General features: G+C 44.0%; 1 protein-coding gene across 1 annotated transcript; it reads left to right on the top strand.

Moving 5' to 3' along the window:
• Positions 1 to 5,187: 5,187 nt before the first annotated feature.
• Positions 5,188 to 6,375, top strand: PRLHR (prolactin releasing hormone receptor). The gene has a single exon (XM_074590884.1). It carries the CDS (start codon positions 5,203 to 5,205, stop codon positions 6,235 to 6,237), a length of 1,035 nt encoding a protein of 344 aa, XP_074446985.1. The 5' UTR covers positions 5,188 to 5,202; the 3' UTR covers positions 6,238 to 6,375.
• Positions 6,376 to 14,851: the final 8,476 nt, after the last annotated feature.

Genomic DNA, 14,851 nt, shown 5'->3' with positions numbered 1-14,851 from the left:
CTTATAGCAAGAAAAATTGTCCAGAAATTGTAACAAAGTAGAGGCAAATTTACCCTGGAATCTCTCACAAAGTAGTAGATTTTCTTTTCTTTGCACTTTCAAATGCGTTGCCTCCTCTTTTGTATAGCCCTACAACTGAATTTACTCCATTCTAAGTCATAGTGAAAATGCTTATTGTCAGGTGACCTTGATCCTGTCTTTTATGACAAGTTTTTCCTCTGTGATGGTATCAAACTTCCTCCCATTCTCCCTGAGGTTTTCAAAGCTTCTCTGTGTAATTGTGCAGTCAACCTGCATGTTGTCTCTGGTTCCAAACTTGGTGGTTCTATCAAAGTCAGTCAGTGCGGTCCTGCATTGTGTGATAGCATAGTAAAATGAAAAGAGCTACCAAGACTGGTCAGTCCCAAGTAATGTTCTTGAGGACCATGAACAGTTGCTGTCTTCTGGTCCAATTCCATCATAAATGTGGCTGTTCTTTGCCTACATCACAGTTCTTAGGATATTTCCTCTGGTATAGATGATGGTTTCTGATATGCTACTCCTCATGTGTTACACAAACTCAAACTGAGAAGAACTACTACTTATCCTACATTGAGAAAAATCAATTTAATAACACAGAGATGGAAGGTTAATTTGACAAAAACTTCCTTTGGTATCCTGTTCTGTCTCCTCTCTCTGTCTTTCCTCTGTCCTTAAGTCTGGTCTAAAACCTACCAAAAAACTGCTGTCAGAGTAAAGGGCCTGCACTTTCTCATCATCCCCTTCTCCTGACATTCTTATGATTAAGGACAGGTGTCCCGTTTGCTTTTCTTCAGACACAGGGTTGTGTTCCCATGCCATAAAGATAGGAAAAGCCCTTACTTCTCACCCAGCAGTTCCATGTGCCAGTTCTTGCAGAACTTGGCAGTGGGGATTAGCTAGCTCCTGACAGTATGAGTTTATTCACTTCTATGTTTGGCTTTTACCTTGTTGTGGTAATTGTGACCCAGCACCTTCATACCCAGGAAACCACCTGTATTTTCCCTCAGTTTTTACACTCTTATCTTTATTTTAGCACAAGTTCTTTGTCATCTAAGGAACCAGCTCACTTTTCTCATCTCACTTTGCTCAGCAGACTAAGAATTTATAAATATAAAATACAAATATTTTATATTTAGCATGCAACCTCAAGCATGTTTTCACTAAAATTCACGCCTCTTCTTTATTCAACTTGTTAAGTTCCTCTTCAGCTGAAGCGAATTATTCTAAGCTGAATCCTGAATTTATTGAAGTTTGGTACCTTGAATTTGAGAAAAGCAACAACAACAACCAAAAAACTCCAAGCACACTGAACAAAAGCTTTAGTTATAAACGTGGTTTTTAGAGTTTAGAGACTGTGATGTCCCAGTGTATAGCAGGAGCACACACCATGCTTTTCTATGATTAGATGAGAGGAGGAGGGACAGGCTGACCTGTCTTGAAATTGTAGTATGACACACAACCTTGTTCCCTGACTGGCCATAAGAAGAATTTACTAAAAGAAACCCCAGTTCTACTCATTCAAAATAGGCAAAGCATCTATTTTTATTGTAGGCTCTGCAAGAACTGCCTGATCTGCCCTGCACGGAACATTCCTGGAAGAATGTGAAAGACTTTTTAAAGGAGTTCTGTGCTGCAAAAGAAGTTGTGTTTTACAGAAAAATACACCTATCAAATAAACAAGAACATACAAAACTAACACCTGAAACTGTGAGACTTTAATGATGGAAGAAACCTTTTTGTCTGTTAAGCCTAAATAATAGAAGAGAGGGCCTACTAGCTTAAGAAGTACTGTTGAGCTCTGTGAGCATAGCTGCTAGGATCAGATCTCATTCCTGGATCATGCTATTTTAGTTAGGAACTACAGGGATTAGACATGCATGTAAGAAACAGTGTTAGTGCTTACAGAGCTTTACCACTTCCTGAAAGTCACATAGCATCTTACAATGTTTGTACTCAAAGCATCTGTACAGAGTTGGACAGGTTAGCACAGGAGATCATGAAAGCTCAGCTGTGAAATGTTTTGTTGAAGTGTTGGTCTGGCTCTGGATGTAACATTTTCCATCGACTCAAGGAAGACCAGGGTTTCAATTAGACACTAATCAGCATTCTTATGTGTGACACCCTTATACACTTGGAATGTCAAAACAGTTCTAAAATGACAGTAATGCAGTTTCTGTGACCTTTTCTCTTTTAATGAGAAGATCCTGTGTGTGAAATAGATTTATACTCCGTTCAGGAAGGGCTTTGCCATCTAGCCTAGGAAATTCTAGACAAAATCAATATTCGCAGTTTTAAAAGGAGAAAAGGGGATTTCTTTGGGGTAAAACATTGAAATACTTTTTCTATTCAAATCCCTATTAAATATTATGTTTCCAGGTCTTGGCTGTAGAGGACAGTTGAACTGAAGAAATTTTCTGCCTGAAGCCAAAACAAACAGAAAATCACCAACAGAAATAAGGTGGGTGACTTCAAACAGAAGATGTACCAGTTACTGGTTTCAGGAGTGGAGAACATACATTTAAAGGTAAGAGAAAATACAGGAAGAGAAAATGCAGGAAGATTGCTTGGTACAGCTTGAAATAAAAGAAACTCTAAGGCTACTGACAGGTTTTTGTGACCCGAGCTTTAAAGTGAACTCAAAGGCTACTTTAGGTGATATTTTATTTGATTCTTTTTTCTCACATAGCAAAGTATAAACTTTTTTCTCATAGAAATAAAATGATGATATTTACTGGATCTATTCTGCAGGTCTTGGAAATGAAATAGAAAAATTACTTAGTTAAAAAAGTGACTTTCAATTATTATGTGTGCAGTGTTATTGTTGTGAGGCTTCTTTCCTTGCATAAACCTTTCAATTCCAGTAGGATGTGGGCAGTATGAAGGCCATTTACATATGCTCCCTGTTCATTTTTTTGGTGTCTTTTGGCTTATATTAGAGATCATGTCCAAAACCTACTAGAATCCTACTTTAGTAGCATTTAAATCAGACCATACTTTTCTCCCACATTAAGTGAAACAATTGTATTTATAGGTTTTAGGAATTACTTTTCCAGTATACTGCTTATAACCAAATAATACAGTTGCACGGGGTGGTGAAAGCAGTAGGAATCCCCTTTTTCCTTGCCTCTTTGCAACCTCTGTCATCAGGTCCCTCTCCTATTCTGGATTTGGGTATGCAGAGATAAATAGGTACTGTATTCCTTTGGGTCCCATCCAGCTCAGATAGGTGAGATTGGACTCAAAAGTGGGATATAACATCCCATTTTTCATATGGGTCATGGGTAGGTTACTACATCCATGAAGTGAAGGATGGCACTCCTGAGCAATGCGGCTCCATGCTTGTTCTCCCTTTGGGCTGGAATTATAGCCATATTCCAGTCCATAGCATAATCTAATCATAAATGCAGGGGTACAGAGTCAGCACTTACTAGGTTTGAAACGCCCATCCATCATAAGCAGTTGTGGGAGAATGGCTCTGGTCTGAACAAGGGCGACACCAGATTAGCTTTTGTTATAAGATTAGGGAAAGGTTTATGACAGAAATGAAATCTATTTGAACTTTTGGTTTACGTCAAATTACATCAAATCAAAAAATGGATATAGGTCTGCCCATAGCCTCATAGAAAATAATGGGTTAATATTTCCTTAGAGTAGTCTAAGAGATTAGGACATAAACTCTCCATTGAAGTTGTGTCTAAATCCCCTGAGTGCCTTGCAAAACCTAGCAATGTTCTCTGCTCTGAAATATTCAGAAGTTGTTAAGCTGTTCCATTTATTTTTTTTGTTCGTCTGACTGGTGTAAATGGATGCAGTGGAGTTTCACTATTTTTCACCAGCTGAGGTCCTGGTCCCAGAAGTGGTCGAAATGGAGGAGAGTTAAAGGGACAATTAGAGCAATAGGCAAGAGCTGGGTGGGGACATCTGCTTAAAAGTGTGTTCTCTAAGCACCTATCCTGATTTTTTGCTTTCTAATGTCTGAATCAAACAAAGCAAGTATAGACTATTTTACAGACTGGTTAGCACTTGTTGTCTGGTACAGAAAAGGTTAACAAACCTACTGCAGGAATGAAGAAATACCCCAAACATTTTTAGGCAGCTGCAAGGTTAGCAGCAGTTTGCAGTAGTTCACTGCAGGTGAACCCTTACAGCTAAGCTATTCAGATGCTAATATTCCCTTTGAGATGCTCACATGTGTTTCCTTTTGAAGACACAGTAAACCCCACTGAAAATACAATGGGTAAGCAAACATTGCACAGCTATTAGAAAATAAATTTAAATAAAATAAGGTGCTTTGTGCTACATGCTAAATGCACATTTTTATTATTAACTTCATTCACCGGGTACGTAGCTGAGTCCCTCTAGTGGCACAAACATTTATCTGGCCTCAGCATGTTATTAAAATTCTATTTTACAGCCACGTTATAGCAGCAAATTCACAAGTAGCTTTTTTGGACACTCTGAGGACTGTGGCAAAGTGAATCTTGATTTAGATACTGTGCAGGCTAGTGTTAATGAATGTAAATTGATTTTTAGCTGTGAGGGGCAATTATAGATGCATTGGAAGGAGAAGGGAATTTTTGAAAGGACATTCAAGAACTAATTACTATCAGTAAGGAACACGCAAAGAGCAACGTAATACCCAGGACAGCCAATAGGGATAAAAGCTTATACACAAATCTGTCATGACCTAGTAGTGGAGACTGTTTAAAAACACTGGTCTCCACTTAGCTTGTAAATGCGCATCACCCTCTTTCTCAATCACATATTCTCTCTCTCTCTCTGACACACACACACACACACGCTCCTGGATTTGCAGAAGACAGACATCTAGGGCACTTCTTGGAATCCACAGGAAAATCATATGGGATTAAAAAACCAGAGCAGTAAGTACTCACTGCATTAAATGTTTATTAAGTGGCATGCTGTCAGAACCTAGATTTAATAGTAAATACAGGAGGACATTAATGGAAATTGGTTGTATTTCATTTTTCTTAGGAATTGCTGCAAGCTGCCTCTCGAGGATTACAACTTCACCTTTTGCTTTTACGGATGCTTGTTTACTATCCTTGTGGTAACCTCTGGACAGCCAGTAATCCATTCATTATCCACGCTGATTGAGTGCAGGAGTAGTGCAGTGGTAACTACTTCACTCAGCTGTCGGCAGACGACAAAAAGAGGGAAATGATGAATTCGGACAATTTAACCTCCCAAAGCTTCCTCTCTGCGATTCATAGCAATGCCAGCAATTTATTCTCAGGGCTCCAGTTTGTTCAGACCTTCAAGCCACTCATCATCCCCTGCTACTCGCTAGTGGTTTTTATTGGTGTCATTGGGAATTACCTGCTCATTTATGTTATCTGCAAGACAAAAAAAATGCACAACGTCACCAACTTCCTGGTAGGCAATCTGGCTTTCTCAGACATGCTCATGTGTGCAACCTGCGTACCCCTGACACTCGCGTATGCCTTTGAGCCCAGAGGATGGGTGTACGGGCGTTTCATGTGCTACTTTGTTTTCCTGATGCAACCCGTCACTGTGTTTGTGTCTGTCTTTACCTTGACTGTCATAGCTGTGGATAGGTACTGTGCCATGGTGTACCCATTCCGCAGGAGGCTCACAATCCCTATTTGTGCTTATATCCTGGCTGCTATTTGGCTGCTGAGCTGTACCTTGGCTGCCCCAGCCTTGGTCCACACTTACCACGCGGAGTTCCCAGAACTGGACTTCTCCATCTGCGAGGAGTTTTGGTTCCACATGAAAAGAGATCGCTTAGCTTACGCCTACAGCACTCTCATCATCACCTACGTACTGCCTTTGGCTGTCATCTCCCTGTCCTACCTGAGAATCTCAGTTAAGCTGAAAAACCGTGTCGTCCCAGGCAACGTCACCCAGGGCCAAGCTGAGTGGGACCGAGCAAGGAGGAGAAAGACTTTTCGCTTGCTAGTCTTGGTGGTGGCAGCTTTTGGAGTCTGTTGGCTGCCTCTGCACATCTTCAACATGATAAAGGACATAGACATCAGCTTGATTGACAAGCAGTACTTCAATTTCATCCAGCTGCTGTGCCACTGGTTTGCAATGATGTCTGCTTGTACCAATGCCTTCCTCTATGCCTGGCTCCATGACAGCTTCAGGGGGGAACTGAAGAAAATGTTTGCCTGGAGAAAGAAGAAAATTGGACCCACTACAAATTGCATTATGGCCAGTGTGGTGCTGTAAATGAGAGCTGGTGGGAGTGCACTTCCTTTGTAAGGTAGCACTGTAAAGTCTTTGCCACTATTAATTAGGCCTGATTCCTGACACTTGTCCTCAGGGCTCAATTAGAACAACATAAGTCCCGTGTGTAGCTTCCCCAGCACCTCCACTCCTACTGGACAAGGAGACGCAGACGTCAAGTCCCAAAAATGTCTACACTGCTTTGACAGGAGTTTGAGGCCAAGGAGATGTCGGCATGATAAGATACACATAAGGTGATGCGCATTTACAAGCTTATGTAAACTACAGGGACCCCTCCTATCTGTTTTGGATATCGCTGGCAGTACAGACATGGGATTTAGGGACAGGGAGAAGCGAGTATGAATATGAGACCTAAATATCTCAGCGAGGAAGTGCTTTGGATTGGGTAAAAATTAAATCTGCATATCTACCCAGCGTCCAGTCCTTAGCACAGGATCCAGGGTGGAGGACTAGCAATACTCCTGTGGTCCTCTTGGGTAAGGGCCACGCTGAAGAATAGCCTAAAGCTCTCTGAAGTGCCCGTCCTGAGCAGCTGCCTCAGCTGTGGGTGCAAAACCACGTTGGTAGGAGCTGCTCCGAGCCTCCCTCTGCCGGTTGAGTTGTGCTGGTGGCAGCAGCGTGCAGGGGGCTCCCACTCCTGAGGGGTGTGTGGGGTGATGGTGTCAGCTCACCCGCATTCCCTCCCAGTGCTTCTGTACCAGACAACCGGTTTGCTTGCGTGCCTGGGGACCCACGTGTGGATGAGGACTGCGGCCCTTGGTGGGTCGTGCTGTGTCTGCCCTGCGTGGTTTCCTCCCTCACTGCCATTTTCTCCTTGCCGCTGGCCAAATGGATGGAATCGCAGCCGGGCTGCTCACCTGCCTGCCACGGCCAACCCCATCAGGCAGAATCTGTGCTTTAGCCTTTTTGAACCCATTATCATCAAACCCAACCCGCCTGTGTCTCGTGAACCTGCAGCACAGCATGTGGCAGAGTGAGATGCAGTATTGTGAGAGGGGAAATAAAAGCGGGGTGATGTTATTTCTGTGAGGTGCAACCGTGATGCAGAGTGTGCAACAGCCTGTTTGGTGGATTTGCTGGTGCTGTCACCAAGGATGGACAGACTGGAAATATAATGTGTAGTGGAAACTCATCCAAATAGGGGGATATTAAAACACATCACCACTTTACTGACATTGAATTGTGTTCCTGCTGTTGTCTCACGTAACCCCAATTTGCCGACCCTACCACAAGGCGGCTGCCAGAGGAGTGGAAATCATCGTAGATTTGCCAGTGCCGAGATGTTTTCTGCTCATTCCTTGAGGAACTGATTTAGATGTGTGGCAATGCTGCCATCAGCTTTGATCTCCAGAGACAGGCAGAGACTTTGACACTGTCTTCAGGAGCACTTCTGAAGGTGTCTGTTATGAGACAGTGGGTGGAAGGGGCTGTTGACATTGAGCCGTGTATCAGCATTGTGTGACCAGTCAAAGAAAGACCTGTCAAACGGAGCGGAGTGGCAAGTGCTCTCTTTTGAAGGAGTCTTTTGGGAAGAAACAATTTCCTTTGACATTCACCTTTCAATCAGATGAGGGAGTTAGAAGCTATAATCAACCTAATGGCTTCTAGTCTCTTCCTCCCCCTGTCTGAACTGAAAATACCCGAGATAATAGATAAGCATAAGGGAAAAAGTTCTGAAAGCAGACATTGTTTCTGAAGAGTTTTCTTCCAGCCTGTGGAGCCAGAATGTGGGATGGCATGAGGGACTGACTAAAACTGAGCTGAGATCAGCTGGAAAAGCAGTATGATCCAGGGGCAGTTTTGGCCGTTGTCACCAAGGGCATCTATCCAACCGCAACTGCCCATGGCCAGAACCTGTCCTGGTTCGAGGGTATGGGCTGCAAGGCAATGCAATTAGATGAGGAGGGAGAGGGAAGAAAGAGAGGATGGTTTTTCTAGTTTGTAAATGTACTCCTACTGTGAAACCGTGAATATCGTTTTGCTCATCAGCGTTCAGTAAGGTAATCTGGTTAAAAAAATACACAGCTGCATATTATGCACACACCGGGAAAAGCATTGGAAAAACATTTGAAACCCCTTCTCACAAATTTCCTTAGAATTTCAAGCTGTTCTGTTGCCGGTAATGAGGAACTGGATATTAGAAGCTGATTACAGAGACACCGAATCAAAGTCTTTTTAAAGCGGGTTTTACTTGCATTCTCTCTGTGATGAAGCGTATCTGCCTTTCTTAGCTTGATTTCAAGATTTGAATGACTTATTAAAAAGCGTTTTTCTTTTGCTGAATTTTAGGAAATTGTTCTTCCTTCAAGCTTAATATAACAAATTACTCGAATAACTGGTGATTTTGAAAAGGCAAAAAACTCTTCCAAACAAACCAAATAATAAATTTTATAAGCCTTTCAACTTCTGTTTCAGGGCTTTTTTGAAGAGAAGAGAGAGTAGGACACCGAGAGAGCAGGACACTGAGAGAGCACTGAAACGACATTGCAAAAAGCACCCCTAAATAACAACAAAATCCTGACTTTTAGAGATTTTTCTTCTATGAAATTATGTTACTTCAAGCTGTTATCAGTTTGTAAAGGCTAATTAGCATTGAGATGGCCCATAATGTTTACAATCTTGCGCACTAAATACAGACAGCGCTGTAACCCAGAGTGATCCAAAGCCCGCTGGAGTAACTGGGAAGACTCTTGTTAACACAGCAGCCCTGGGATCATTTCCTTCTTACACATCAGGTTCTTACACTCGTTTGCCGACACTGTAGTTTGATTTATTAATGTTCCCTTGAATGTTAGTGACTGCAGATGGCTGCTGCAGAGAGCTGTACGAAGTAAACAAGAGGGATTTCTCTATTTTTTTAATTTTTTTTTCCTTGAGACAGAAATGAACGGCTGCTCAGTGCATATATTGTTCCCACAGTGACGGATGCTCTGGGAACATCTCGCGACCAGCAGCCCCCGGAGCTGCAGTTCCAGCAGCGCCAAGATCTGGCATCTCAAGGAGGTTCTCAAGAGTGCCCAGCACAGCAGGTACCCTTGTTTAAGTGCTGGTTTAACCTGTACATGCCTTGAATCTTTCAGGACTTGCATTTGCAGCAGAAAGCTGAGAGTCTGCCCCTTGCTTCAGGCCCTTCTCAGCACTAGGTTTTGCAGATGCACCCCAAAATGGTCTGCATTCCCCAGCAATGGGGTCCTGAAGCTCCTTCTCTCTCCTCGGCAGCTCCCTTGGCCCACCTCAGTGGTCCTGCAAGGCCATTTTTCCAGGCGTTCCTTGCACGCTGCACAAAGGAGGTCCAACGCCGAGCCAGAGGGCTGGAGGTCCCACAGGCTGATGGGGACCGAGGCACTCGCTCAGACCCGCCTCTGAATCGAGCCCCAAGAATCTCTGCTCAATGTAATTACTGTTTTCTCTGATATCCAGACTAATAAACAATAATAAGATTTAGAGGCATGTTGGTGCGCTTCTTTAATCCAGTTATGCAAATAATTATATTCAAAGCCATCATGTGAAACGTGTTTGCTAATCTCCACCCCTCTCTGGGGAGCTGCTGTGGTTCTCTGAGGGACCAGGGCTCATCGCTACAGTATTTTTGGTGGTATAATTTTTAATTACAGTTTAAGAAATCATCGCATGCTTTGATTTTATAAAGTAGCCTGGGTCAAAACATGGTGAACCTATTAACTTTCCCTGCAAGTGTTTTACTTGTTGTTTCTTGCTTACATTCGAACCCAAGGACTTGCACACTGCAGGACAGCTGCTCTGCAAGGATGGAGCAGGGTTTGCGTCCGAGCTGAGGTATGGCAGAATGCTACAGCCTCCTCGTCTGCTGGGCTTCTGTTCCAGTTCTTTACATGTACCCAGAGACTTTCAGCAGGTAGAGACCCAGGTGTTCTGCATTTTATGTCAGCAAATATGTGCTATTTATGATAGCTCCTCAGACTGTTCCGAAAGGACAGTCTCTGGTAAACACTCCTAGGTGCGCTATGGAGTTTGTACACGTGCTCCGTGGTGGTGTTTGCAGGTAGATATCAAATGTGTTACCCAGCAATGGGTTATCAGAGCATGGTGAATCTTGGGCTTTGGAAATGGAAGGCCTACTTACAACCACACTTACTCATTGTAAAAATTATTTTCAGAAGATTGTTTTTTTCCTGTATCATAGGAGAAGGCTCTGGGTAGACCTTATAGCAGCCTTCCAGTATGTAAAGGGAGCCTTCAAGAAAGCTGGAGAGGGACATTTTACGAGGGCGTGCAGTGGTAGGACAAGGCGTAATGGCTTTAAAGTGAAATAAACTAGATTTAGACTAGATATTAAGAAGAAATTTTTCACTACGAGGGTGGTGAGACGCAGGTTGCCAGAGAAGTTGTGGATGCGCCATCCCTGGAGGTGTTCAAGGCCAGGCTGGATGTGGCTTTGAGCAACCTGGTCTGGTGGGAGGTGTCCCTGCCCAGGGCACAGTGGGGGTGGGACCTGTATGATCTTTAAGGTCCCTTACAACCCCAACCATTCTATCATCTGTGAGATTTCACTGGGGCCAAGTCTCTACAGCTCAGAAGGCCCTGCATATCTAATATGTGGAAATTGATAGGGAGAGGCAGGTGTCGTGGTTTTGGCCGGATTGGCCAATCAGAACAACAGATGCCCCTCCCACCCTCTCCTGAGAGAGGAGAGGAAGAGATAAGGAGATTTACTAGTTTAGAAAAAGAACTAAACTACTTTAATGAAAATAATGATAAATAAGAAAATAATAAATAATAATAGAATAATAAAAATTAAAGGAAAAAAGTATACAATATATACAAAACCGGATTCTGCTCCCAGGATGACGATCCCAGCAGACACAGGGAAAGTCCCAGACTGGAGTCAGCGATGGACAGGAACTGAATTCCAGAACTAGAGTCAGGAATGCTCGGATTGGGATCAAAGGCAGACGAACAGACAGGGTCCTCCTCAGAATTTGGCCATTGAAGAAAAAGCGAGCCAGAGCCCCCTTTGCCCCTTTGCCCCCTCAGCTTTTATACTGAGCGTGATGCAGATGGGATGGAATACCCTGTTGGTCAGTGTTGGGTCACCTGTCCCGTCTGCTCCTCCCTGCAGGTGGGACCCCTCTACGCTTCTCCGCTTCCGACCCTCTAACGGGGCAAGCAGCGAAGTTAGCTGACCTTGGTTGTTACAGCAATAAGTCTAAGCAAGAGCCTCTGTGCATACCATTCCTTGGTATAATCAGGTCTTATCACTCTGAGAGTGAACAGTTTCTGAACAATGTGCTGTTAATTTCAGAGTTTAGTCAGTTAGAAGAGGCCCAGCTAAAAAATAAAATTACAAATCAGAAAATTGGTTCTGTTCTACCTCAAACCAGGACAGCAGGGGAGAGTGAGATGTATTCACTTAAAGAGAAGAGCACAGGTTTAGCTAGCCGTAATCACAGCTTCACAATTTGAAGCTATTCTGTATAGCTGTTGGAAGGACTCACAGAGCATCGTTCTAGCAAATTCACTGTATTTCCAATGTTTGTAGATGCAGAAATGCTTGATCAAACATAAGCTACTCCCTATGGGCAAATGTGGAATTGGTATTAAAAGGCAATGTACTTATGAAACACATAAATAAGTAAATCAGTATTTGATCAGGAATTAAAAAACAGATTAGATAATGAACAAACGTCACTAAAAGTGAAGGACAGGGAACTGCTGGAGGGGGTACAGCAAAGGGCTACAAAGATGAGTAGGAGACTGGAACACCTCTCTTATGAAGAAAGGCTGAGGGAGTTGGGTCTCTTTGGTCCAGAAAAAAGACGGCTGAGGGGACACCTTATCAACACATATAAATACTTAAAGGGTGGGTGTCAGGAGGATGGGGCCAGGCTCTTTTCAGTGGTGCCCAGCGACAGGACAAGGGGTAACTTGAGCATAGGAAGTTCCACTTAAACATGAGGAGGAACTTCTTTCCTGTGAGGGTGGCAGAGCCCTGGCACAGGCTGCCCAGAGAGGTGGTGGAGTCTTTGTCTCTGGAGACATTCCAAACCCGCCTGGACGCGTTCCTGTGCCACCTGCTCTGGGTGACCCTGCTCTGGCAGGGGGGTTGGACTGGATGATCTCCAGAGGTCCCTTCCAACCCTACGATTCTGTGATTCTGGGAAATCAGGCAACTAAAGAAAATTAACGGTTTATCGGCCCTCAGCTGGGGTAAGTTAGAGTTGATCTTGCCCCCATCTTGAAAATGGCAGCTCAGAGCAGTGACCAAAGACTAACTTGTTTGTGCAATGCATTGCTTTAAGTAAGTTTTTCTTATACTTGGATGAGGAAAACTGTGAGAGCTGTAAGTCTATCATATTTGGGGAATGGCAATTTATCTGGTATGTGCAAAAGCAGATCCTGCCATAAGGCCATTCCTCACAGGAGCATGGTGAGTTCTTCCCAGCTGATAGACAGACGGGGATAAGCTGGTATTTTTCATACCGGCTGAACAACAGATGCACTCTGCAGTTTTAATTAAGTGAATCTTGCTTGTTGACATGTCAACAGTGAGTTATAATTAGATGTCTAAGATTATGCAGGGTCCAGATATAAGCTGAAAATGGTACACCTGCAGCTGTGAAAAAAAAAGAATGCGCCAAATTGGACAGAATTGTACAATGCATCCATCAATCTGCCACTAGACAAGAAGAGGGTAGAGAGAGAAACAATGTGTTGGTGGTAAAGCCACTGCTGCCTTTGCCATTTCTGCATGAAGAAATTTAATACAATTTTTTTACATCCCGCCCACCGCTCTCACTGCCCACTATCTTTTTCTTTTCTCAGAAAAAATAATTGCATTCCTCCTGCTTCCCCTGGAGAAAAGGTTGCTCAAGGGTCAAAGCAAATGTTTCTGCCTCATAGAAAGCATACAGAAACTGGGGAGGATTTCTAAAGTGGAGATCTGCCTCTTCTCTCCTAAACCTCTTTCTGCAAGCAGAAATAGCCAGTTGTGCCTGACACACAGTCTGGGTACGCAACCATTAGCTGTGCAGCTCTTGCAGCTGGCAGGAGCAAACCTGGCCTGTCTGCCACTTGGAGCACTGGCTTTCATGGTTGCACCAAGTAAATACCCCTCCCCATACACAGTGACCTCATTCTGGGTCAAAACTGTCGCTAACTCTGGTCCTTTGTACCAAATTTCCCTCCGCATCAACATGAGTTTGCAACTGCAGACGCATCAAAGGTACCCTGCCCATGTTAATGGGACCTTTCCTTCAGAAATCTTTACCATAGTCCCCGTTTCAAGACCATTCTTACCCTGTTCAGATATAACCAGATGGGGCAGGCTTTCCCCAGGCTGATTTCAATCAAATTTTATATATGTTTCTCTGCTCTCTGCTCTCCCAGCCCTCCCCCAGACTTTTGAAACCATCGATCAACCAACCAGTAAAAGCAGGAGCCTCAAGGATGTTGAAATCTTAGTAGCTGCCTGAAGTTAGGAAGAATATCAGCATTTCCTTGGTGGTCCCCAGGGAAGCAAAAGACATCTAAGTGCTCTCTCCTTTAGGGAGCCACCCAGGATTGCACAGGGGATGGTGCAAATGGGTCAGAACTAGTTACGAGACGGCCAGGCTGCCTCCCTGCAGGACAAAAAGTGAGGGGTTAAGGGTACGAAGCTCAAGTATATCTCACTGGGAGTTCTGTCACCTTGGGATCTAAAAATCTACTCTCTTTGCCAAGAAGCTGATAGGACTGGCTTTCTTGCCTGTTGTTGCTTACTTTCCCTTTCTATAGCCTGCTTTGTTAATGAAGCTAGTAATTGATATAAATAATAAAGCACACACTCAGGAGCTCCCTGCTTTCTGTATCCAGCCTGCTGGAAATCAATCTGTGATCACCGCTATCTATTTGAAGCTGACTGGGCTCTCCATTCGTTGCATCTTGTTTATGTTAATTATCATTGTAATTTCCTTGTGTTTTTTTCTCAGCAGGAAACACACAAAAGGAGATGATGGCTTTAACCCCGACATCTACATTTCCTACAATTCCTACATTCCCATTAGGCGCTGGAGACATTGCTTCAGCAGCTGGCAGGGCTGCAAAGAGAAGCTTGCTGCTTTCCAGCATAGCTATGAGATCTGCCTCTCCTGCTGAGCGCAGTTCTTGGTTTCCAGATAAGATGCTGGAAAGGCAGCCCTGTGGCTCCCAGCAGCAGGAGGGGGTTTTAGCGCCGTGGTCTGTAAGAGCCTGGTGATGTGTGCGGTGCTGAGGATCGCTCCTACGCAGCTCAGCATCCCCCCAGCAACATCACCAACAGTGATGTGCCCGGCTGGAGGCAGCCGGTGCTCCTGTGAGGCCCAACAGCATGAGGTGTCATCGCACTGTCTTCGGTTTCTTAGCCACAGGCAGTCGAGTTCAGCTACCCCATCGCACCCATGACAAGACAGGCCAATGCTCTAGTGAAAGTGTGACAGGCAAGCGACACGGTAGCTGTGAGGCACTGTCACAGGTTGCCATCATTCACAGCTCAGGTTGGTGCGACCAGCTGCATTTGGGAGTGGGAAGGCATAACAATGCACTGTATTGTTAAAAAAAGCCTGTTTGGGGCTCATGGAGGCAGGGCAAGAAAGAAAAAGAG

This window comes from Larus michahellis, chromosome 6 (genome assembly GCF_964199755.1).
Source record: "Larus michahellis chromosome 6, bLarMic1.1, whole genome shotgun sequence".
NCBI classification, from domain to species: domain Eukaryota; kingdom Metazoa; phylum Chordata; class Aves; order Charadriiformes; family Laridae; genus Larus; species Larus michahellis.
This window is presented reverse-complemented; position numbering and strand designations above follow the sequence as displayed.